The 26,454-nt window shown below is 42.0% G+C and overlaps 2 protein-coding genes across 14 annotated transcripts in view; both read right to left on the reverse strand.

Annotated features, from left to right (window-relative positions):
* The window catches only part of LOC134480513 (girdin-like), a 77,992-nt gene extending 72,722 nt beyond the window's left edge, over positions 1-5,270 (reverse strand). For 5 of the 6 annotated variants that reach the window (XR_015629337.1, XR_015629338.1, XM_087568543.1 and 2 more), the window contains exon 1: positions 4,916-5,270. The gene's annotated coding sequence lies outside the window, so the exon portion shown is untranslated. The remainder of the gene's footprint in view (positions 1-4,915) is intronic. The other variant, XR_015629339.1, reaches the window with a different exon arrangement.
* Positions 1-26,454, reverse strand: part of LOC134480518 (uncharacterized) — a 113,072-nt gene that overhangs the window by 72,722 nt on the left and 13,896 nt on the right. For 4 of the 8 annotated variants that reach the window (XR_015629335.1, XR_015629332.1, XR_015629336.1 and 1 more), the window contains exon 5: positions 23,530-23,943. Coding sequence is in view for 3 of the 8 variants with exons in the window: in XM_087568539.1 (XP_087424665.1) it covers positions 23,938-23,943 (6 nt within the window). In the remaining 5 variants the exon portion in view is untranslated. Of the gene's footprint in view, positions 1-23,155; positions 23,944-26,454 lie in introns of those variants that run through there. The other 4 variants (XM_087568539.1, XM_087568538.1, XM_087568540.1 and 1 more) reach the window with 2 other exon arrangements.

A 26,454-nucleotide genomic window follows, 5' to 3' on the forward strand; every position in this document is an offset into this window, starting at 1 on the left:
ACTCATCCTGGTCCACAAACCCATCCCCGTTCTTGTCGATATCCTTCAGGGTTTCCAGAACTACAATCTCCTTCATATGTTCTAAATGCTCTTAGTGCAGAAAAGCAATGAACCCGTCCTGAGTAGCTGTCAGGTCACCGTCAAGGCCTTAAACCGCCTCTCATCTCCTGGAGGCAACTTTTTAAAGTTGTGATGATCAGAGCTATCTTGGAAATCAGCAAGGTTAACCAGGTAGTAGCCATAGGTGGCCTGCTTGTATTCTTCCCAGGAGATCTTTTCGTTTATGTCCCTGTCATAATCCTTCCAGAGTTTAGCCACATTATGGTAGATGTATCCTTTCTGTACATGTTTGATCCAAACTTTCAGGTCCTCAGTAGTAACAGGGCCGCCTCCATCACTGTCAATTGGATCAACAATTTTCCCCAGCCTCTCCTGCTCTCGTCCAGGCTTAGCTATCAAAGGTCTTGGAGTCCTCCTTGCCCAGGAAGACCTCATGATCGTACAGGAAGCTGTGCTTGTCCTTTGGTGGCCATTCGCCCAGCTCTGAATCGGGACAAACCATGTGCTCCTTGCTCATCATGCTTTTGGCCCTGAACGCCAGGACCAGTGCCAGCAGCAGCCCATGGAGAGTCCCAGGCTGACACCATGCACCACAGTCGCGATCAAAGGGAGGCAGCAGGGAAGTAGGGGCTCAGAGCACCTTAGCAGCTGTCCATCCCCAGAGAGGGCTTTTGTTACATTTCAAATGTTAACCGTTTTCCTGTTTTCCCATCTACAAAACCCCTTATAAAACCACCTCGTCCTTCTACTATGAGGGTGTTACCACACCCACCCCACTACCCAGGCCTACGTGCCTCCCTGTTCTGGTTTCCCCTACACTGGGGCATCAAGCCTTGACAAGACCAAGGGCTTCTCCTCCCATTTGTGCCCAAGAAGGCCATCCTCTTCTACATATGCAGCTGTAGCCATGGGTCTGTCCATGTGTACTCTTTGGATGGTGGTTTCAGCCCTGGGAGCTATGGGTGTTTCTTACTGTTTTTCTTATGGGGCTGTAAACCCCTTCAGCTCCCTCAATCCTTTCTCTTACTCCCCCATTGGGGACCCTGATCTCAGCTAAATGGTTGGCTGCAAGTATCTGCCTCTGTATTTGTCATGCTCTTTACCCTACTCTTTTGAGCAGATCACCACAGAGCAACGAAGATGTATTGTCTTGGCATGATGATGTACAGACAAATAGATGATGTCTTAATTCCTATAATTCTTATAATTCTATAAGTATTCCTAAAATGAGATTAGTAATTTTAAGCTCCTTTATAATGAGAATGCTATTAAGTTTTCTCTGGTAATCAAAATTGCATTGAGAACTCTTCTTCTTAAAGTGTCATGAGTGAATTGCTTCTGCAATACCAAACAGGCATCTACAAATTAGAGCCCATCCTAAGAGGGTATAAACCAATTAACCAAAGTTCATAAAAAGAGAACTAATGATTTACTATAGGTGCAAGGACTGAACATAAATAATTGACTGGATTTGCCTATAGGTAATTTCACTTATTCTTTTCTCATAAAAATTACAGCTTTTAACTCTCCATGAATGTGCAGAGCTAGTGACAGATGGTGACTGTTTATCCTGATGATTACTCTTCATGGATATGCATGTAAACATTCTCTGTCTTAAACTGATTATCCAACTTATGATTTGAATTCCTGTGCAAACTTGTGGTGAACTTTTCACCATGTGATGCTGTGTTCAGAAAGATATACAAATGCTGAGGAGAAAGAGAGAGAAAGCTTTTTAGACAGAACTGAACTGAAGAGAACAGAACTCAAGAAGAACTTAGAAGTAAAGCATAGCGTTGAGAGTAAGGCATTGAGAGTAAGGAAATTATTGTGACATAACAGCAAGAGGAAAGGAGATATGAAGAAGAGAGCAAGGAGAACCTTTAAAGCCAAACTTTATGGAGGCAAACTTTTGTAGAAATTTTAGGAAAACGGAAGAACTTAGAAATAAAGGTTAAAATCACTGCTCTTCAGCCTTCAGCGAGGCTCACTGAGTAGCCTGTGCTCTTCAGTCAGGCTCACTGGCTAGCCTGTGCTCTTCAGCCTGGCTCACTGGCTAGCCTCTGCTCTACAGTCAGGCTCACTGTCTAGCCTCTGCTCTTCAGTCAGGCTCACTGGCTAGCCTCTGCTCTTTAGTCAGGCTCACTGGCTAGCCTCTGCTCTTCGGCTGGGCTCACTGGCCTATGGGGCCCTAGCACATCGCTTAACCATCTGCTCATGACTGCCTGACCACACTGACCACCTGACCGCCCTGACTTCTAAAAGTCGTCTTCTAAAAGAGCACAAGAAACCAAAGAGAAAAACCACAGTAAACTATTCCAATGGGCTTTGCTTAACCTTAAGTACTTTCATTATTTCTTTAAAAGAATGAAATATAATTTCGGCTATTCATATAGCCAAGAGAGCTGTGCAGTAGTCATCGCTTTATGGAATTTGGTGCTAAATCAAAAGATTCCTTAATTCTATTACGATGTTATCTGTATGCTGTACGATGTACGTTTAGAAAACACAACACTAAATTCCTAAAATATAGATGTTTTAAGACATCAGCTCATGGAGAAACATAACTGCTTACCTATCTAGACTGGCCTTTTTTGCTATACTGCAGGTACAATCAATTTTCCACACTACTTCCATGATTTTCAAGAATGATTAAGACAAAAATAAGTTGAACATAATGGCCAGAAAGGGGGTTCTGTCAAGTTGTCTTATGTGGGACAAGATACCAAGCTGTAACTGGTCAACCTAAAACCACCTGTTCCCAAAACTAGCAGAACTTACAGAAAATACATACTTTCTTATCATTCCTCCTCCCCGATGGTCAGAGATTTATTGAGCACCTACTACAATCCTAGCCCTGTGCATCTAAGGGTGTAATGGTGAATAAAAAAATTAATAAAAAGCCTCATTAAGGAATAAAGAAAAATGAAACATAACTTTGAAACTCAGAATTCAATATAAACAAAACCACCATTTCTTTAACTGGTGATTTCTGAAAACTTCATCATTTTTTCCATGGGCTTCTATAGTAATGATACTGAGTCTTGATTTGGTAAATCACAAAAAGCAAGTCACTCTTCTTTCTTGGCTCCCACAACTGTCAAAGGGAACAACACTGTCGCTGTCCATTGTGCTTCCCTATCAATCCTGCTATGGATGGTAATGAATTCCAGTCTTTTCAATGTGAAAACAGGCCACCACTTGAGGGTAAAGGTTATTAAAATTACCCAAACCGGTATATTCTCTAAAATTTTCACATAGCATTTTACTGATATCACAATGTAAATTCACCACAAATATTTAATCAATGAAAATATTGAATAGCTCTGCAAATAGGAGCGATAATCATATATACTTGAAAACAACTATCATGGAAACAAACGATGTAATAGGAGAAAAGTTACATCACTTAAAGGTACAGAAGCAGCAAAAAAGACACTACATTGATTGGTTTGAATGTTAGGTGATACACTTGATCTCTAAAGACAGGCAATGTACTTGATTTTTAAGCCCTTCAACTGTGCCCTGTCCACACAGAAACTGCAGTAGATGACAATCTTTTGTAAGATTTATTTATTTATATGTGAGACAATGCAGCTGTCTTCAGACACACCAGAAGAGGGCATCAGTACTCATTACAGATGGTTGTGAGCCACCATGTGGTTGCTGGCATTTGAACTCAGGACCTCTGGAAGAACACTTGGTGTTCTTACCCACTGAGCCATCTCTCCAGCCCTCACAATGGCCTCTTACACAGCATCACTTGGTCTATTTCACTAGATGGCTCCAGGGTGATAACAGAGAAACTTTCACAGTTCCTGAGCACTTCTGAGTTCAAACACCACCAGTGCCCACTCTGTGCTGTTGGCACATTCTGACCTTCTCCTAAGGGTTGTCAGCCACAAAAGGGACGGGTTAGCACCAGACAGCATTCACTGCCCAATCCTAAAAACCCCCTCGATTCTGAAAAAGCCACATTCCATGCTTGCTCCCTATTTGAGGAAGCCAAATGGTTGATCTGGCTTAAGGCTCTACTTTTCTTAGCTCATCAACTTTCTTTTTCCACTTCTTGTCACAAGGAGTATGTTTTTATGCTGCAACTACACTGCAGTGTGTGAAGGAAACCACCATAAACTCTGGGTGTCACCTCTTGAAATTTAAAATTCATGGCTTTCTAATCAGCACCATGGAAAATAAACAAAAACAAGCAAAACCATTCCAAAGGAACTTGCTGATCTGGAGGCCTGCTCATAGCAGGTAGGAAAGAATTAAATTATGCAGAACTGTAATCTCTCAGAGCTTTGGAGTCTAAAAAAGAGGAAATTTCTGTTTATGTTCCCTTTTCCCGAGTAATTGAAGGAGGGTATTTTACATCTTCCAAATACAATCTCTTGCAAGGGGCAACCAATTACAAAGTAGATCAGAAGAAATCTATTAAATAATCATTCATTGCCTGAGGTTTTAAGGAAATATTTTCCTATGATCCCTGTCCTTTAACATACAATGGAAACATTACAGGGAGTGTGCCACCAGGCTAAGCTGCCTCTGAAAAGCCTGTCCTGCCCTGGCAGGTACAGGTCATTTAATTCTAAGTCAATCTGGAGAGAGGTGACAGCCCCAAGTTGCTCTGGGGATGTCAGAGCACAGCTCTCATGCACACTCCAGAGCACCTCTCCATTCTTTCCCAATGCCATAGGCTTTCCAATCCCTGCTTCAGCTCTCCATACATCCCTGAACCCTCCCTTCCTCTACCCAATGGGCTCCCTTTGCATTGCCTCCTTCTGCCACTGCTTTCCCAGGGCGGGGGAGGGGGGCCCAGAAAGAGCCTAAGGAGGGACGCGGGTCTCCTACCTACCTTGATGATGCTGCTCTTAAGGTGCAGCCCGCCCTGCTTGCTCCTTGCTGTCCCTGGGGAGCAGACCGGAGGTCGGACTAGGGGTCCACGCACAGGTCCCCTGGCAGGGCTGGCCTGGGCTTCATCCCTGGACACTGCAAGGCTGCAGTCTCCGTTGGAAACCCCGCCGCTGTTTTAGCGCGCCCTCCCGTGGCCGAGGTGACCCCCAACGCCGTTACTGCCCCCTTCTCTGTCAGCTTCTTCTGATTTTTCTTTTCATTTTTTTCTTTTCTCTTTTTGTTCGCGACGTGGCGCCTGCGAAGAGCTCGTCTCCAGGAAGGAGGACATCGTGCAGGCAGAATCACCTCTGGGCCCTGCCGGGGTCGGAGAGGGAGAGAGAGGAGTCAGCTTGGGCGGCGGCGCCCTGGCTGCCGGCACCCGCGGAAGGAAAACTCGCCCAGGCACACGCGCTGCTGCGGGCGCCAAATATAACGCGCGCGCCCCGCCCCCTCAGGCCCCGCGCTCACCCACGAGCTCCGCGTGCCCTGAGGCCCGGCTCGGGCGCGGTCGAGCTGCGGGGTGGGAAGGACACGTGTGCCCACTCCGTGGGGCAGACAACACCGGGAGGCAGGACAAGGGGAGGCGTGTGGTGTGGAGCTCCGGGCTCCGCTCAGGCCCTTCAATCCCCTCTCAGGGCCCGCGGAGGCCCGGGCGGCTTCTTCGGGCCTCCAGGCCCACCATGACCAACCTGAGGCCATCACAGCCGGAGCTTCCTGGTGCCCCAGGCTGGAGGCTTGGGCATGGCGATTGTGGTTGCCACTCTCCTAGGCCGGTTCAGCAGGGCACAAGCCACCACCTGCTGTCCTCTCCTGAAGACATCTTGATGGGGCTGAGAGCCCACATCCAGCAGGCAAGCCTCAGGGCACGGGGCCAAGGTCTTGGCTCTGCACCTTGTTGCCAGCCCCTCACACATATGGCAGCATCACACATATGGCTCCTTCTACCAACCGCCACTAATTACCATTTGGACATTCCATTACAGTGTTGTCAAGAAGAAAGATTGCAAACAATCACGAAAAGAATGAAATTTAAAATCTTTTTTATCAGGTTGGAGAGATGGCTTGGTGGTTAAGAGCGCTGCTTCTCCATTGCTCCCAAGTTCAATTCCCAGCAACCACATGGTCACCCACAACTATCTGTAGTGGGATCCAATGCCCTCTTCTGTCTGAAGCTCTCTTCTGACATTCAGGCACACTCGCAGAGTGCTCATGTACATAAATAAATAAATCTTTAAAAATAAAACCTTCTAATCAGTTAATGTATCTACATCTAGAAGCTAGAAAAGGGTCACAGCAATATTAAAAATAACTCAGAAATAGTAAAGGGATGTACGAGAGTCACAAAATTCACTGGGCAAGATGGTGTATACCTGCAATCCCAACACTCACAAGGCTGAGGTAGGTGGATTGCCTTGAGTTCAAGGCTAGACTAAAGTGTGAGTCCTTGTACTAGAAAACAGAACAATTGGGGAGGGGATGGAGAGAGAGACAGAGAGACAGAAGAGACAGAGAGACAGAGAGGCAGAGAGGGAGACAGAGACAGAGACAGAGATAGAGAGAGAGAGAGAGAGCGAGAGAGCTTGATGTCATTTCCTGCACTGATGACAAGCTACTGAAGAATGTGAATGTCTCCTATCAAGCACAGAGAATGCTAATGACAGAATGGGTTTCTTCTTAAGATATCATAAACTATAGATGGAAAAGTAAAGGAATGTATAATAAATAAAAGAGAAATCAGACATCGGAAACCTAAATTTAGAAGACTGTATATGTTTAAGTCACAGGGGAGGGAATGGGACGATGTGGGGGAGAGAATAATCAGAATAAATTATATATGTGTATGAATATGGAAACTAAGAGCAACCAATGAAAAGAGAAAAGCAGGTTTATTTTACGATGAAATTGAGTTCCCATATGACACTATCTAACATTTTGTAAATTGATTATATGAATTATCAGCAATAAAAATCAATTGTTATTAAAGATGTGGTTGTGTTCATATTATTTAGAAATGTTTTAAATTCTTTCTATTTATCTGCTTATTTATTGAATGATTTTTTTTTAAGATAGGGTTTTCCTATATAGACCAGGTCGACCTCACAAAACAGATCCACCTGCTTATGCCTTCAAAGTGTTAGGATCAAAAGTGTATACTCACACATGAAAGTTACATTCTTAAAGTGATAAAAAAGAAAGTACAGTTGTCAACATGGTACAATTATTGAATTGTGATCAAGTGAATGGAAATTTCAGAAACACATTTAAGGCATTAGGTCACTGTTGTTAAAAGGATCTTAAGCAGCATATATAATTCAAATCATCCAGGAGACACATTTCGAAAAAAAAACAAGAAACTGGGTAAAGATGATTTAAATTTTTTAATCTATTAAAAATTTTAAAGTGCATTCGATATGAAAGTGTAAGTGATATACTTCACATTTTTGCTTATATACCATCTTCAATTTTATGTGCATTCTGCAAATATTGTCCATGTTTATTCAGGCTCTTAATATTTCCCCATGACTGATAACATTCACAGAAATCATATTGAGCAAAATGTATATGTTGAGGTAAAATAGAATTGTATTCTACACAGTATAGCATAGAAATATGTATATATAACTTCCCATATATGTGTGTATATACATATGTAAATGGCTCAAGAAAATGAGTATCACTTTATTATTGTAGTATTATTTTCATCAAAATCCTGAGAACATTGAAATGGCATCAAATACTGACCAGATTGGCAAAAAACAAAAAACAAAAAAAAACAAAAAACAAAAAGAAAAAAAACCTCCAAAAAATAAAACTCTTATAAAGAATCTAACGATACTAGCAAAAATTGCAAAAATATTAAAGTCTCAATGAAAAAAAAAGCCCAGATGAAATACTGTATATTTTCTCAACTCTAGGATAATGTATTTTTGTACAACTATCAATAAAAGGCCTGAATTTTGAAGAATTCAAAAGTAGTGCAGTATAATTATGCAGTGGGCAATACTGTTGCATACCATTTTACATAACTGCATACACTCTCGTTCTTTTGTTCCGTGGTCTAGCAACGAACTCCGGTAGATTTATGGGGAACTCGGGTAGATTTATGGGGAACCATTGCACGGTAGACTTAAACTGGATTAATTTGGGGATGAGTAAGTCGCATTTTGTTAAAGTTGCTTTAAAAATAAACCGTTGGATATTAGTATGGCAAGTAATTCTCCCTGAAGGAAAAACCAGACACCAAGAACCTAGACCACTTCTGTCCAGGAGAAATTTCTAGATGATAGAAATATTCTATATCTGCTGTGTTTCTGGCTATGGATTCTGGCTGGCTGTTTGCCTCCTGGTTTGCCTGCTGTGACTAAAGAGGCAGATTTTAGTTCTAAGTTTAGTTCATCTCAAATAGCCATGTGTGACCAGTGGGTGCCATTTGGACAGTGTAGCCACAGAAAACTGAAGCAGTGTAACCAAAGACTCACCCAGGAGTCAGTTGACCTCCTAGAAGGTGACTTGGGAAAACGTTGGCAATGATAGCCTCTTGGGGAGCTCACCTTCACCAAAAACAAACTGTGAATCCTTACTCTTCTGAAATAGTCATAATGCAAATGGTCTCACACCCACCCCAACCCTCACCAAAGACACTTGAGAGGGAGCTGAACCCACTGTGTGCTTTAGATTTCAGTGTAGAAAGCACTTCCTTCGAAGTGGAGCAGACTGAGATTGCCAAGTCCTTTGAGTGGCTCCAGGGACTTGGGCCTGACCAGGGGTGAGGAGGAAATGACGAATGACATTGGACACACTTACATGGGGAAGGCTGGGTCCATGAGCTGGAGAAAATGCAGCATCCCAGAAGCTCAGCATGTTTATTATATAGAGTTGGCCAGGAAGCAGGGCTGTTGCTCCAGGCAGCAAGGAGGTGGGCATTAATGCAGATAAACAAGGAGGGGGGACTATGCATATGTAACTGACAAGGGGCAGATTTAGCTAATCTCAGCAGGAGCAGTCTCTGCAGCTGGCAGTCTTCAGGCTGTAAATATCCAGATGGGGCCAGGGGGAAAGGTAGAGTAGACTTTATCTGCACACACTATCAACACCATCCTGAGAAGGCTTTGTCATGTCTCTGAGCCTCAAGGGGTATGGGGGCCTTTGCCTTTTCCCCATGGATAAATGGCTTTGGGTCCATGGCATGGTCATATCATTTTTACAACACACATCCTCTTAGGGCTGCAGTTCCTCAGGACTTCCTCTGCTCCCACAGTGAGATCTCAAAAGAAAAACAGAAACCAAACAAAGAAAAAATGTGCTCAGTGAACTGGTTAATTCCCTAAACTATACAGATCCAATGTCCTAAGTCTAGGACTTCCTCAAAAGCTACAGAAAATCCTGTGGACCTAAAATAAGCAAGAAAAAAAAAAGAAAAAAGGAAAAAAAACAAAACAAAGACCCTTGTCCCCTCCACAAAAAATGAATGGGAGAAAAAATTATTAAAGGTTTTCATAGAAAATTGTTTAAGAAAAACACACGGGAATTGTACTTAATAGAGTTAGTGTGCTGAGACGTGAGGCCCACTCACAGCATGCAGCATTTGGAAGTCTGAGACAACTTAACAGAAGAGGACTCCTAATTATTCTTTGTGACCACTCTCCACATACTACTCACAGCTTAATACTAACCTTCATAATTGAGTTGGGGATAGTATTCACCATAGCAGATAATTGAAGCATTTGTGCACACACACACACACACACACACACACACACAACCATGCACACAAAACACACACACTCACACACACACTCACACACATACACACAGACACACACACATGCACACAAAACACACACACATTCACACACATACACACAGACATACCTACATGCACACAAAATACACACTCACACACACACTCACACACACACTCACACATACACACACACTCACACATACACACCCACAAAACACACACAAAACCCAAACAAAACACACACACTCAGGAGCACACACAAGAGAAATGCATATTCTATGAAGTTTCTTGGCATATTTTTATTTGTAAGCCTCAATGCTGGAGTATTCTTGGTTTTGCAAAAAGTGGGGGGAAAAGTCAGGCTTCAATTTCCCCCTTTTGAAATGACAGATATCTCTTTGTTAAACATACTCTCATGGCTGTCCAGGCTGCCTCGGCCTATTTGACAGCATCCAGGTCACCTTGGTCAGGACAGTGGTTGCTCTTCTTATTGGCAACTGGTTTGCATCAGAAGAGTTTTTCACATCCTTACCAATATTAGAAGTTTGGTGACACAAGCAGCTTGACAAACAGTAAAATTATTGTGGTTTTGCCTTTCTGGAGGACATTAAAATTTACATGTTTTGCATATGGCTTTTTTTCTTAGCATTTAGTCCTGCTTTAGCACTGTTCAAATGTGGCCATGCAGCCAGCATCCCTTTGCTCCAGGCTCTCAGCACCCCATTCCCGTCACTGATCTGATGCATACTTGGTCCCAGAGATGGACAGCAGAGGGACTTGACACACAGCATCCACTCTGCTCCACTGCTTTGCTTTTTGTAAATTCTTTACAATGGCTATTTCTTGATTTAGTATTACTATAAACCTGACTTTTCTTGATATTTTGAGATACGATCTTATTATGCAGCCCAGGCTGGCCTTGATTTCCCAATTCTCTGGCCTTAGTCTTCCACCATTCCCTGATTCTCAATTTGTTATTAGAGGTAGTTGTATGGCCCCATTTCCAAATCAAATGTTCTTCTGGCTTTATGACTTTGCTCTTTCTACAGACTTTTATTAATTATGCAAAGTAGATGGTGTTTAATGTTTAAATACTCGATATATTAACTCGTCAGTCCCCAAGACAACTCTGTGAATTAACACTCGTTATCATCCTCACTGTGCAGATAAGGGAATTGAGTCACGCAAAGGTAAAATAACTTCTCCACGGTTGAACATCCAATGGGTGTGAGAGCCAAGCTTTGAGTCCAACTACAAAGTAGATCGGCCTATAATGTGTCTGCTGCTGCTGTATATTCAAATGGTAAATTCTGTACCCTAAGGTCTGGTTGCTCCAAGACAAGGAGATCCTCATGTATACCAGATTTTCTTTCTTTCTTTCTTTCTTTCTTTCTTTCTTTCTTTCTTTCTTTCTTTTTTTTTTTTGCCTCCTAGTTATCCCTGATTGGTTAATAAAATCCCTACATCATGGGCTGGTCAGAAGAGAGGGGACAGAGCAAAGTTTCCCTGGGCCTGGGGGCTCAGGCAGGGTCCACAAGGAGAGGGAAAGGACATGGAGGAGAAGGAAGGAGACACCACCCCATAGGGTAGGTGGATCGTGAGTGTATTACCATGAGGGGCAGCCTGTCAGAACAGGAGTGTCCCAGGCAGAGCATGGCAAGCAATACCTCGGGGTTATGGACAGGGAAGCAGAAAAAATAGCACAGAGGGTTGATGTCTGCCAAGCTCTAGTACTTTAAGGCTTATTCTAAATCAAAAAGTTTTGTGTCTTTTATTTGGGAACTAAATGATCTACGGTGGGGTAGAAACCCCCTAATAATATTTACTGTAGCAATGGCCACTCAATTATTGTGGTATTTTAAATATAACACACATTGAATTTCACAATTCAGATGCAAGGCTTTTTATGCTTCCAATGTGACTGTACACCTGAGGTCATGTCTAGGTATAGAGACAGAACATGGCAGAAATACCTAGAACATTTTAAGGTCATCACACTGACCACATGAAAGCCACAGGCTATACAGACTATGATGGATGAGGAGAAGGCTTAGTGCTCTCTGGGAGTCCCCTTCCCTAGTCTTGGGATAAGACTTCCAGTAAGCCAAGACCATATTCCTCTTTCATTTCTCAAGGAGCCAGGGGTAGACCCACATATATGATTTCTTAGCCTGCAGGGTTTTTTTTCCCAAGTGCTGCCCTGTTTGAGAACTTGGCAAAGGTAAGCACCATCAGAGGAAGGCCAGCATATTAATTCTGTATAACTCTGCTCTGACAACATGTACCTATCAAGTACTGGAAGCCTTGCTGGAAATATTAATCAACCTCTAGGATCAAAAGGAAACAACCCGAGGGCCATATGGCTGTAAAGCAAGTCTGAAACCATAGCCCAGTATGGAAGTTCAGCCTTGGATCTTACATCAAACAGCGATAGCATCCAAAAGAAAAATGAAACTGAAATGGCAAGGTGACTGGTAATGACCCCATGGCAAGGATATCTAAGTCATGTGGAAAGATCCCAGTGCAAAGACACATGTCCACGAAGCTTTCACCAAGAATCCCTATTCTGTGTTCTACAATATTATATATACACACACACAAAGAATACTCATTTATGGTCAGCTATGGGGATTGATTCTCTGGGAATCTGACTTTGAGATTGACATAGATGTATAAAGGTGTTTGACAAGTGCTCTTGGGGACCATGGCTGTGACAAAGAGGAGAGAAGAGGATGGGGCAGAGAGCACTCTGGTTCTAATGCAGTCACAAGGGTATGCAGGCAGCCCTGTGTGGGGGTCAGGAGCTGGCCTGACCCTGAAGTCTTAGCCTGCACTGGAACAAGCAGGAGGCCCGGCCTTAAAGTCTCCACTGGCTAAGGACGAGGTTCCTGGTCAGAACCCAGTTACCACATTGTAACCACATAGCCATCCCTTCTCCAATATCATTCTTCCTGAATTTCCAAGTCCTATCATGAGGATATTTGGGGCTCCACTCTGATCTTTTACTCATAGCAAACATAAAAATCAGGTGGATGGGCAGGGAGTGGAATGGCCTAAGGTTAGGCTAAACCTCAATTTTAATGGGTCCATACGTTCAGGAGGGAGTCCATTGGCATTGTCATCTGTGGCTTCTGTGTCCTTATCCCGGGTGAGCTGACTCTGTGATAAGATGCCACCTCACCTCACAGATGTCAGGGTGAAAATCATGTATGACTTTTCTGGGAAGAACTCTGCCTTTTCCTACCATCTGGAGTTATACAACATCTCTATGCACAGCTCAGAAGAGAGGGGTGGAGATTGTGGAGGCCTTAGAAGTTGAGGATCTTTTCTGATTAAGGCACATATTTTTTCCTATGTAATTTTCCCCTTGCTCTTTCCCTAATGATGGTTGACTTCATTCCTGGCCTGAAGTAAACTGGATTCCAAGGTTTTGGATTAGGGAAGCCCCTAATTTTGAGATGACAGGCCCAGCAAGGGATCCCACTGCATACAGGTTCCTATTCCCAAGGAAGTTGTTGCTCCAGAATCACAGCATGGGGGCAGCAGCACAGGATATCTCCCAGCTTTCTCTCCTGCACCTGCTGCAACTGTAATAAGGCTGTTTGTTTGTTTGTTTGTTTGCTTTTTATTGGAAATACCTAAAAGCTGGTCAGAGTTAATACATGCCTTTAATACCAGCACCCACAAGGTATTTTTGTTTTTGCTTTTGTTTTTGTTTTATTTCATTTCATAATTTCTGTAATTGTTGTTAGGATTCTTATTGTTTTCTTTGGTAATTCCCTCTAGCTATTCAATTTGTATATAGAATGTAAAGCCATGCTCAGCATGGTCCTCTTATTCATGTTAAGGATTTTATTCTTACCACCAATGCCACAGATGAACACAATATTTACTTTCAAATCAGGGAAACAGGCATAAAGAGGAGAGCTATGTTGTTTGGTGTCAGGTAAGCAGGCAATCAGGAGTGTAGGATGGCTTCCCAACGTTTTGGATTAGGTAAGCTTCTGTTATTGATATGAAAGGCCTCTGCTGAAACCTTCAGTTGAGTAACAGAGAGCCTGTAAGACTGAAAGAGTGGTTGCACCTTGAAGGTGAAGTCTGGCCCTTCAGTGCCTCTGCAGCCTGAGGCAGAGTAATTTTGGGAACACAAGAGCTCTTGGCCAGAGATCATAGGGGACTGCATTTTGCTTGAGCCCTGAGACCTGGATGAGAGGAGGCCTCCACAGTCCTGAAAAAGGGAAGCAGAGTCACATAGATGCGAGGGAACAATGGATCTGTGATCTGCATGTTAGCCACTTCATTTATCTTTGCTGTGTACATAGTATATGTAAACGACGAGGGCATCCTACTTTATCACATCTAGTCTCTGTAGATGTTAAAGCATGTGCAAGTGTAAACACAGTAGAGTTAGTTCAGCAATACAATGTGTCCCATTTTGTTAAAGACCTTTATATTATTTCTATTTATATATTTTTTCTTTTTCACTTTAAGTTCTGCTCACTGACTACTGATACTTAAATACTCTCTCCCACAATCCTTCCCCAATTCTCCTGGCACAGTCTTCTCTGAGTGTATGAGGGCCAACTGTCTCAGGACCTCCCTTCTTTTAACAAAGCCTTTCCTGGGGGCATTGGTGAGGATGCTGGTTTTGAATGCCTTGGACTTGGCTTTCTTCATGCTCCATGTTGATGGCTTTGAGAAGTTTGTGAAGAACTGTCTGTGAACTTGGTACTTCATCCAGATGGTACACAAGAGGTAGTGGTTTTGTTAATATTTTTGAGAGTATATTTCAATCAAACCTCTCCTACTAATATCCTAACAATGACAAAGGTAATGGGAGGCTACACATCTATTTCATTAGTTTTCAGTTCTTCTCAGACCAGCAGTGTAGAAGCCCACAAAGCTGGCAAAGTGAAGTGAGGTCACGCAGGGGTCCTAAGAGCACAGTCCTACTTTCTTAGAGTAACTCCTAGGGACTTACCATATCCATACACCCGTAGCTCCATATGCACTGGACCCCAGTGAAGTGCTCAACATTCATTGCTTTTGTCACTCAGTTTGCCACAAATGTTAGAAATCTGGAAAGTTCAGCAAATTTGAAGGTGTGAATAACTCCCAGTGACTGGAGTAAGCTCAAACAGTCTGTGACAACGAAGAAATGATTAAGTATCCAAAAGAGAAGACCCTCTCCAGGATCGTAGTCCTATTCCAGTAAGAAAATTTAATAATAAGGCTTCAGGTGAAAAATAAATTAGGAGGTCTAGGCCAAATATTTTATCCTCTGCCCTCAGGGTTGCAGCCATTCTGTCAGACTTTCCTGGCCTCTGTCACAGGATCAGAGTTCTCACCTGGAAGCAGGGATATCTGGAAGGCACATAATACATATCCACAGATGACTCTTTGGGTAAAAACTGACAGGCAACTTCAAGGCTTAAAGTTATTCTCTCTCTCTCTCTCTCTCTCTCTCTCTCTCTCTCTCTCTCTCTCTCTCTCTTTCTCCTTCTCAGCTTGAGGCTGTACACACTCTGCATTCTTTTGTGCACTCTGCCTTTTTTATTGCAGTTTTCTTTTCTCAAACTCCCACAATCATTCACACATCTGTTCATTACCCTTTCATTCTCACACACTCTTCATACACACCTCACACATATTTCACACACACCACATGCACTCTCCTGTCACGCACACATACTCTTCATACACACCTCATACATATCTCACACACAGCACATGCACTCTCCTGTCACGAACACACACAATCTTCATACACACCTCACATTCTCTCCTCACTCATTTTCACATTCTCCTCTCATGCTCTCTCCCTGGCTCTCACATTTGTTCTTACATTTGCTCTGTGATTTACTCTCTCATTCACTCCCTCATGCTCTCTCTCATTTACTCTTCACATGTTCTACAGAACTACAGCCTTTCTCTTGCCCCAGTCCATTATTAATAATCCAAAAGCGGGTAGAAAAAGGAGATTTATAATCATTGCCAAATCAAATGCAAAGAATGACTACATCTCACCAAGAACTAAGAATTACAACTGTTCTCCAAAGTTTCAGGCTTGCCCTATACCCAGGCCTGTGGCCAATATAATAATAATAATTGTAAACTTATCATTATTTAAACTTTAACCACTTAATTTTATACTTCAGAGTCCAAAGCCCCGAGATCAGTTAATTGCATTTTCCTGTGAAGCTCTAATGATAAATGACATAGGCAAAACTGTCAGGCAGTGGCCAGAAAGAATCAAGGTAACCCTTAGCACACTAATTCCACTAGCGTTCTGTTCCTTGCACACAATGACTCTCATAAGGGTTCCAGTAGTTAGACTTAGTTTACTAGTATATTATTTTATATATTCTATACTTCCTTAACTAGTCTATAATATTATGTAAAACTTACTTCCTAACGTCAATAACTTTTTCCTTTCTTGGGGTCCCAATGTTGGCTCTAATTCATTTTCTCTTATTTTCTTCAAGCTTTCTTTGCAAGTCAAACCCTAATCTAGAACTACAATTCTGCAGTTATTACATTTTTTCCAAGATGAGAACACACAGTATCCACCTGGGCCATTAGGGCTGTGCTGTGCTGTGCCCCTATGCATCAATTTCCAATTGTCTAAGAATCATAACATCAAGGAACATCTAGTTTCACAGAATTCACCAGAGCAGAAGGAGAAAGAAGTAGAAAAGTCAGATATAATACAATAATTGTGTACACCAAGGCCAACTGATAGGCAGTCACACACAAATGAAATCTATACAGCCGTTGTCCAGGGCTAAGGTTTGGAGAAATGGAAACAACCAGTTTTTACGAAAAGCTACTGCGGGCTACTGCGATGTCTCCATTGTATGTTGTCCCCAGCATTAGCCAGAACTCAGACAACAAAGGGAGGTCAAAAGGATTCAGATTGGAAAGGAAGAAGTCAAAATATCACTGTGGCAGAGGATAGGGTAGTATACATGGGACACCCCAAAAGTTACAACAGAGAACTCCTAAGCCTGATAAACAACTTCAGCAAAGTGGTTGGGTATAAAATTAACTCAAACAAATCAGTAGCTTTCCTCTACACAAAAGATAAACAAGCTGAGAAAGAAATAAGGGAAATGACACCTTTCATAGTAGTCCCAAATCATATAAAAATACCTCAGTGTGACTTTTATCAAACAAGTGAAAGATCTGTGTGACAAGAACTTCATAATCTGAAGAAAGAAATTGAAGAAGATCTCAGAAAATGCAAAGATCTCCCATGTTCATGGCTTGGCAGTATGAAGATAGTAAAAATGGCCATTTTCCCAAAGTGACCTACAGTTGCAATGCACTCTCCATCAAAATTCGATTCCAATTCTTCATAGGGTTAGACAGAACAATTTGCAAATTCATTTGGAATAACAAGTAACGCAGGATAGCTAAAACTATCCTCAACAATAAAAGGACTTCCCTGGGAATCACCATCCCTGAACTCAAGCAGTTTACAGATCATTAGTGATAAAACTGTATGGTATTGGTACAGAGACAGGAAGATAGACCAGTGGAATAGAACTGCAGACCCAGAAATGAACCAGCACACCTATGGTCCCTTGATTTTTGACAAAGGAGACAAAAGCATCCAGTGGAAAAAGGATAGCATTTTTAGCAAAGGATGCTGGTTCAAATGGAGGTCAGCATATGGAGGAGTACAAATCATCCCCTTCTTATTGCCCTGTGTAAAGCTTAAGTCCAGGTGGATCAAGGACCTCTACATCAAACCAGATCACTCAAACTAATAGAAGCAAAAGCGGGGAAGAATCTTGAACACATGGATACTGGAAAAAATTTCCTGAACAAAACACGAATGGCTTATGCTCTAAGATCAAGAATAGACAAATGGGACCTCATAAAGCTACAAAGCTTCTGTAAGACAAAGGACACTGTGGTTAGGACAAAACAGCAAACAACAGATTGGGAAAAGACCTTTAGTAATCCTACAACTGATAGAGGGCTAATATCCAAAATATACAAGAACTCATGAAGTTGGACTGCAGGGAGACTAATAACCCTATTAAAAATTGCAGTTCAGACGGATCCCGGCCCGCAGCAGCTCTCTGCTCCCAAACCCCGTGGGAGAGAGACCTCACTGCCTGATCAGGTGGGCACTCCTGAGGCTGCAGAGCGGAGGAGACCACCAACACTGCCCACCCCTGCCCACATCCCTGGCCCAAGAGGCAACTGTATAAGGCCTCTGGGTTCCCGTAGGGGAGGGCCCAGGAGCGGCAGGACCCCTGCACCTGAGACACCGCCGGAACCTGAAGGAAATAGACCGGACAAACAGTTCTCTGCACCCAAATCCCGTGGGAGGGAGAGCTGAACCTTCAGAGAGGCAGACACGCCTGGGAAACCAGAAGAGACTGCACTCTGTGCACATCCAGACACCAGAGGAAAACACCCAACGTCATCTGGAACCCTGGTGCACGGAGGCTCCCAGAAAGAGCGGCTCAGATCTTCCCGGTTGCTGCCGCCGCGGAGAGGACTTAGGCAGTACCCCACGAGCAAACTTGAGCCTTGGAACCACAGGTAGGACCAACTTTTCCCCTGCAAGAAACCTGCCTGGTGAACTCAAGACACAGGCCCACAGGAACAGCTGAAGACCTGTAGAGAGGAAAAACTAAACGCCCGAAAGCAGAACACTCTGTCCCCATAACTGGCTGAAAGAAAACAGGAAAACAGGTCTACAGCACTCCTGACACACAGGCTTATAGGACAGTCTAGCCACTGTCAGAAATAGCAGAACAAAGTAACACTAGAGATAATCTGATGGCAAGAGGCAAGCGCAGGAACCCAAGCAACAGAAACCAAGACTACATGGCATCATCGGAGCCCAATTCTCCCACCAAAGCAAACACGGAATATCCAAACACACCAGAAAAGCAAGATCTAGTTTCAAAATCATATTTGATCATGATGCTGGAGGACTTCAAGAAAGACATAAAGAACTCCCTTAGAGAACAAGTAGAAGCCTACAGAGAGGAATTGCAAAAATCCCTGAAAGAATTCCAGGAAAACACAATCAAACAGTTGAAGGAATTAAAAATGGAAATAGAAGCAATCAAGAAAGAACACATGGAAACAACCCTGGATATAGAAAACCAAAAGAAAAGACAAGGAGCTGTAGATACAAGCTTCACCAACAGAATACAAGAGATGGAAGAGAGAATCTCAGGAGCAGAAGATTCCATAGAAATCATTGACTCAACTGTCAAAGATAAGGTAAAGCAGAAAAAGCTACTGGTCCAAAACATACAGGAAATCCAGGACTCAATGAGAAGATCAAACCTAAGGATAATAGGTATAGAAGAGAATGAAGACTCCCAGCTCAAAGGACCAGTAAATATCTTCAACAAAATCATAGAAGAAAACTTCCCTAACCTAAAAAAAGAGATACCCATAGACATACAAGAAGCCTACAGAACTCCAAATAGATTGGACCAGAAAAGAAACACCTCCCGTCACATAATGGTCAAAACACCAAACGCACAAAATAAAGAAAGAATATTAAAAGCAGTAAGGGAAAAAGGTCAAGTAACATATAAAGGCAGACCTATCAGAATCACACCAGACTTTTCGCCAGAAACTATGAAGGCCAGAAGATCCTGGACAGATGTCATACAGACCCTAAGAGAACACAAATGCCAGCCCAGGTTACTGTATCCTGCAAAACTCTCAATTAACATAGATGGAGAAACCAAGATATTCCATGACAAAACCAAATTTACACAATATCTTTCTACAAATCCTGCACTACAAAGGATAATGAAGGGTAAAGCCCAACATAAGGAGGCAAGCTATACCCTAGAAGAAGCAAGAAACTAATCATCTTGGCAACAAAACAAAGAGAAGAAAAGCACACAAACATAACTTCACATCCAAATATGAATATAACAGGAAGCAATAATCACTATTCCTTAATATCTCTCAACAACAATGGCCTCAACTCCCCAATAAAAAGACATAGATTAACAAACTGGATACGCAATGAGGACCCTGCATTCTGCTGCCTACAGGAAACACACCTCAGAGACAAAGACAGACACTACCTCAGAGTGAAAGGCTGGAAAACAACTTTCCAAGCAAATGGTCAGAAGAAGCAAGCTGGAGTAGCCATTCTAATATCAAATAAAATCAATTTTCAACTAAAAGTCATCAAAAAAGATAAGGAAGGACACTTCATATTCATCAAAGGAAAAATCCACCAAGATGAACTCTCAATCCTCATCTTCGGTTGGTTTATATACAAGTGTGCAATTTCTAGGCTTGAAAGTAAAATGATGCTATCTGGTGCTGGATAGAGGAGCCTTATTTTTTATTATGGCAGCTTGCTATTTTTGTAACATGGTGATTTGGTTGAACACAATAAAGTACAGTAGTAACTGATCTCCCCCTCTTCCTGGATGAGTGAGGAGATGATTAAATGTTGATGTCAGCATCCTTGAGCATATTCAGATGAGCTTCTGCTTCTGTTGAAAAGGATGCTGTGTTTGATTGTGGTCCGAAGCTTTGAAGCACTACTTGGCATCTCCTTCCTTGGAGGTCTCACTGTTTAAACATAACAGATTTGATAGCTTGTTGGTAAGGTGAGGTCCAGCTTGTCTCCACTAGGTCATCTTCATGTGAATCCGGTGGTTATACGGTTTTGTTCTAGGGATATTTCATTTTTTTAATAACGGTTTTAGCTGACATTCATGGAGAGAATGAATCCTTAGAACTGTGCCACTAGTGAAAGGAAATCCTGTCTAGAGTATGTTTCTTTACAAAGCTGTGTCACACCATCCTTTGGGCCCTCTGCTGGAAAAGTAGAATCAAGTCTCAAATAATGCCTTTTAAATTGTATCCTCTAGTATTATAGATGTAGGACAGTACTGTATCATACCTCTGTGGATGTAAAATAGCTTGTACCTGCTTTATGATACGTAGTAGTGACCGTGCTTTATCAGAGCTGTTTTTAATGATGTTGCTCAGAATGTTTTCTTTCCAGATGATGATTGAGAAGCTAATTTTTAAAAAAATGGTGCCAGGTACCACAAGAGTAACAGAACTGTGCTGTTTTCTCGGGTTTTGTTTTTTTACTTTTTTTTTTTAATGGAGTGTGCTGGATGTTTCTACAGTTTTGTTCAGATGACTGCAGAACCTGGAAAAGCTGTTGCTGCTGTTGATGCATAACACACTGCTATTATTGGTCTTTTTATATAAATATAAATATATATATACAGATATATAATTTGAATTTTTTGAAACTTTAGCTGTGCTGTCAACTTTGGAAAAAAGTATCCCCGTTTACTGTGTTGAGTTGGCACTGTACAGAAATTAACAGCCATATTGGTCTAGTAATGTTGAACTTAAGTTTTTTCCATTTGTACAGGGGTAAAACACTGTATTAAATATGTAAGGTCTTATCTACGTGGGTTTGATTACAAAAAATAATAAAGTATTCTCTAAATTTAAAAAAAAACAAAAAAATTTGCAGTTCAGAGCTAAACAAAGAATTCATAGCTGAGGAATATGGAGTGGCTGAGAAGCACCAAATGAAATGTTCAACATCTTTAGTTATGTGGGAAACGCAAATCAAAACAACCCTGAGATTCCACCTCACACCAGTCTGAATGGCTAAGATCAAACACTCAGGCTATAGAAGATGCTTGCACGGATGTGAGAAAGAGGAACACTCCTCCATTGTTGCTGAGATTGCAGACTGGTACAACCATTCTGGATATCAGTCTGGAGGTTCCTCAGAAAATTAGACATTTCACTAGCTGAGGACCCAACTGTAACTCTCTTGCACATATACCCAAAAGATGCTCCAACATACAACAGGGCACATGCTCCACCATGTTCATAGCAGCCTTATTTATAATAGTCAGAAAATGAAAAGATCCCAGATGCCCTTCAACAGAGTAATGGAAACAGAAAGTGTGGTACATCTGCACAATGGAGTACTACAGAGATATCAAAAACAATGACTTCATGAAATTCATAGGCAAAGAGAACGAACTAAAACATATCCTCCTGAGTGAGTTAACCCAATGACAGAAACACACACATGGTATGCACTCATTGATAAGTGGATATTAGCCCAAATGCTCAAATTCTCCAAGATTCACAGACCAAATGAAACTCAGGAAGGATGACCAAAATGCTGATTCTTCACTCCTTCCTTTAAAGGAGAAGAAGAATCCCTATTGAAGGGATAGGGATGCAAAGTTTAAAACAGAGCCTAGAGGAATGTCCATTCAGAGTCTACCCCATATGTGGCCTATACATATACAGCCTTCAAACTAGATAAGGTGGATGAAGCTAAGAAGTGCAGGCTGATAGGAACTGGATATAGATGTCTCCTGAGAGGCACAGCCAGGTCATGTCAAATACAGTGGTGAATGCTAGCAGCAAACCATTGAACTGAGAACTGGACCTCAGTTGGAGGAATTACAGAAAGATTGAAAGAGCTGAAGGGACTTGCAACCCCATAAGAACAACCATGGCTGCCAAGCAGAGTTCCCAGAGACTAAACCAGTACCCAACCACTATACAGGGACTGTGCCATGGCTCCATCTGCATGTGTATCAGAGGATGGTCTTCTTGGGCACAAATGGAATGAGCAGCCCTTGGTCCTGCCTAGGCTGGGAAAGTGGATGGCTGGTGAAGGGAATACTTTTATAGCAGAGGTGGAGGGCGATGGTATTCGGACTTATTTCTGGAAAACAAGGAAGGAATAACATTTGAATTCGAAATGAAAAATATCCAACTAAAAATCAACAACAGCAAAATGGTATTTTGAGCTTCGAATCAAAAAAAGCCACAGTCAGAAAACAGAGAATTGTATGCCTCTGGTTTTCTTCAAATATGCTAGGGGCCCAGGTAGGTTCTGGGCCCAGGCTGAACCAAGCAGGTTCCTGCCACTGACTGCTCCTCTATTCCTGTTTCTAGAGGCACCATGCAGATTAATATTGGGCCAGAGATGTGGGAAGAGCTGGTCAGAAGTGGCTTTCTTTCCTGTGGTCTCAGGATTATCTGCATTCCAGGGTGTTCAGCATTTTCTACCCCAGGATTTGGGTGCAGGATTCCCGATGGCTTTAAACTCCATTATACCATGTTTATATGTCCTGAGAGGTATTACAGAAATATTAATGTTTATCCTATTAATTTGGTCAAAACTCTCATCGACAGAGTATAATTTAGGGGTAACTATATATTTGACAGCAAGCATACACAGTGGGTAATGTATGCATGATGAAGTTGAAATTCAGAGTTGGAAACACAGTGCACAGTGACTTTATAAATGCCTGTGAATCTCAGTCTGACTGGGAAGTGATTTGATGCCCATTCCCCATGAGAAAGCAGAGATCCATCCCTCCCTGATAGCTGTGGGACTTCAGATGTTGACACTAATGATCAATAAAGAAGGTTCTTAAGAGTGAAGAGTTTGAGATTACTCCTTTATTGACCAGAATATATCCAATTTACTTGATAGTAACCAGATGCATGTAGTCAATATATACAGTCTATATCCTTATCAAAATAGAAAAGCAAATGAAGAAAACAACAACAGATAAATAACAAATCTTCAAATGAATAGAAGGAAAACCAAATAACCAAAACAATTAAAAATTAACCAAACTTTAAATAGAGGAATTGTACTAAGCATTTTTTGCTGCTCCTTTTGCAGAATAGACTTATAGCCTGTGCTTTGCCTTGGAGACATAGTAGACAAGCAGTTAGTGAGGGTAATAATCTTTTCAAGAGGAGTAGAAGTAGGTCTGTTTTGTTGGAGTGGGGGTATTAAGGAAAAAGCCTACCAATACTGAGTATAAATGATATTACAGACTTTGTCACAAAGTCTTTCCAATATTGTGAACTGATCTCCATGAAACTCTTCTGGGTGACCCATCAGGACAAGTACAAATTTACAGGTGCACAGTCTTTCTGGATGACCAGCAGCTCTTGATTGATGTGCATCAGCACTTCTCTGAGTCCCTCAAAAAGTGCACACTTGCTGGAGAGAGGCAAGTTGAAAATACAGCGTATTCAATCCAAAGAAATCAAACTAAAGGAGGAAAATGCAGTCCACAATTGCTATGGACATTACAGATGAGATGTTATAGTGGTGTATTTGCTGTGCACACTTAGTTCTCCTCCTGTAGTTCTTCTCTCCAAGGGAGATCTTGTCCTGGACTGTGTCATGTTCGAGTTTCTGCTGGAGAATTTCAGACCTAGCAGAGCAAGGGAATAAAGATTTAGTGAGTGGTTGTCAATTCAGCTCTCCCTCTTACATCAGCTCTATTCAGTTGGACAATCCAGCATGACCTGTCAGCTGAGGTCAGTCCCTGCATCCCCAAGTGTCCTAGAGTAAATGTGCTTGGATTTATATCTCACCTTTCAAACGGCTAGAATTTGAACTGTGGACTATGCACTGTACTGGGATTAAGAGAAAAATGAGCATTTTTCCCACTGGTCCAGGTATATGACATTGAATAATAACATTGTAGCTATGTCTGAATCTGAGTTCAAGAGAGGTATGAGCAACCTAGAATACCATGTGGATTCCTTCTGGAGAACATGCCCAGAATTGAGGTGAAATTTCTGATTATGTCAGCACTGAAGGAACCCGTCTAGTTTCCATTTGTAACCACTGAATCTGCAAATACACAGAGAAGCCATCTCCCTTCAAATTCATGCTCACCGCACAGATCTTGTAATCACTGAGAATGTGCTCCATGCAAATCTTCCCAGTGTAAACATGGACATTAAAGGTGATTGTGATGTAGAAACAGAACAGCACCCCTATAAGTCTATGGCTAGTGCAAAGCAGTTTGTGAGAGGACAGAAGAGAAAATGTCCTCAGATCTTTCCGGAGAGATCACAGGAAGAAAGGAGTAGAACATAGCAAGAAATACAGAGGATCATATATATTGTTTCATGGGCAAAATTCACATGAACTGTACCAGAACAATACTCTGAGTAGCTCTTTAACTGCCTGAGGCTGAAATCCAGGTGGGGTGGTCATCCACCCAAAAAGGGTATTTATATAGGGAAGGATATTCAAATGGCCTCTTCCAGCCTATGTTCCTACCTGAACATTAATGCTTAATGTAAAGATTCCCCAGGATTCGCTGGAGGCATAAAAACAAATGTTGAGTGGGATATGTACATAGTGGCCAGACCTATAGATAGCTCAGTCAGTGATGTGCTGTCCTCCCATAAACCGTCATAGACTCAGGGTTCTTTCTCCATTAACAATCTGGCTTAGCAAGTCCCAAAGGCTGTGTAGAGCTGTCTTGTTGCTCAGCAAAGGATCATATGTTGGTGGTGGACTAGACTCTTGTTCTTGTTCACTCTTTCAGACTTTGCCCAAAGTGTGCAACTTCTTCTAATCGGAGCTGTCTTTACCGTAGCCTGAGTGACTTCATGCCCAAAGCTAGAATCATAGGAAATCTCCATAACCAGGATCCAAATCAACAAATTTTCTCCCCGTAATGTGATTGTTCCACAGATAATTTGAATAAGTAAGTAAAAGCTTGCATGGATTATCTCACACGGAATCAGAATCTATGGAAGGGCTCCATCGTATGGTACACTTTCACTCCTTGGCTGATGGACGTCTGGATAGATTCTCCTTCAAGGTTACTCTGGGACCACTACAACATTGATGCTCCCTAGTTGCAATGGCAATACCTACTCCTTGTTGTGGAATCACTGGGTTAACTAAAACTTCTGTTCCACTTTCTGAACATGGCTTCTCATAGGGCTACCTGTTCTTACACTGTCAGACCCATTTGAAGCTCATCATTTCTCCTAACCCATTGAGGCAGAAATTAACTGAGAGAAAATGATGTTGATCGACAGCACTTGCAGAATGCTACACAGATAACATAGAGGAGCGCTTTGGATTATCTGTGCACCTAAAGGGTTTCCTGAAACTGCCCTGTTCTTGCACCACAGCATAGCTATGGGACTTTTTCTGGATGACAATACAATTCCAAGCAACTCAAATTCTCAATGAATAAAATCCAAGCCAAACTCCCAGGGGAAGTTGTAGTGTGCCAAGGTAGCTCGAAAGAAATGGTAGCAGGCAATGTGGAAAGCAACCTTGGAGAAGACACAGTGAGTGACACAACCTTCCAGTGGGCTTTCACAATTCACAAAGAACAGAGAAGCAGAATAAACTCATGGATTTTTCTAGAGAAGCCTTGCCCTTACCTCCCAGTATTCCATTCCTTTGATGTGCTCCAAAGGATTTCAATGCAGATCAGTAGTTTTGCCCCTAATCACTTGAAAATCTAACTTTACAGGTGTTTTTGTACCCTCTTTTTGGGGGTTGCATTTCTAAAGGATTGTATTGTTCTGCTTCTACACCATAACAAAAAGGTACATGTAAGCTCTAGGCCTGTACCATTTGTTACCCCTGTGAAACATGACTCACTTGAACATATTTCCACTTCTCCCCCAGACTTCACAAGATAATTCATTCTGAAATTTTTGGAAACAATAAATTAGTAATTTAAGTGTCCTTTTGCTGTACAGAGCTAGATGGAGATGCCAAATGACTGGGCAGCTCTATTTCATGTTTCATGGATGTAAAGTGTATGCTTAGAGTACTTTTCTCATGAAACTTGGAAATAGAGGGAAACATACGTTCACTACTGCAAACACACACACACACACACACACATATACCCACACAAACACAACACACACACACACAAACACACACACAAACACAG

The sequence above is a fragment of the Rattus norvegicus genome, chromosome 9 (assembly GCF_021556685.1).
Source record: "Rattus norvegicus strain SHRSP/BbbUtx chromosome 9, alternate assembly SHRSP_T2T, whole genome shotgun sequence".
NCBI classification, from domain to species: Eukaryota; Metazoa; Chordata; class Mammalia; order Rodentia; family Muridae; genus Rattus; species Rattus norvegicus.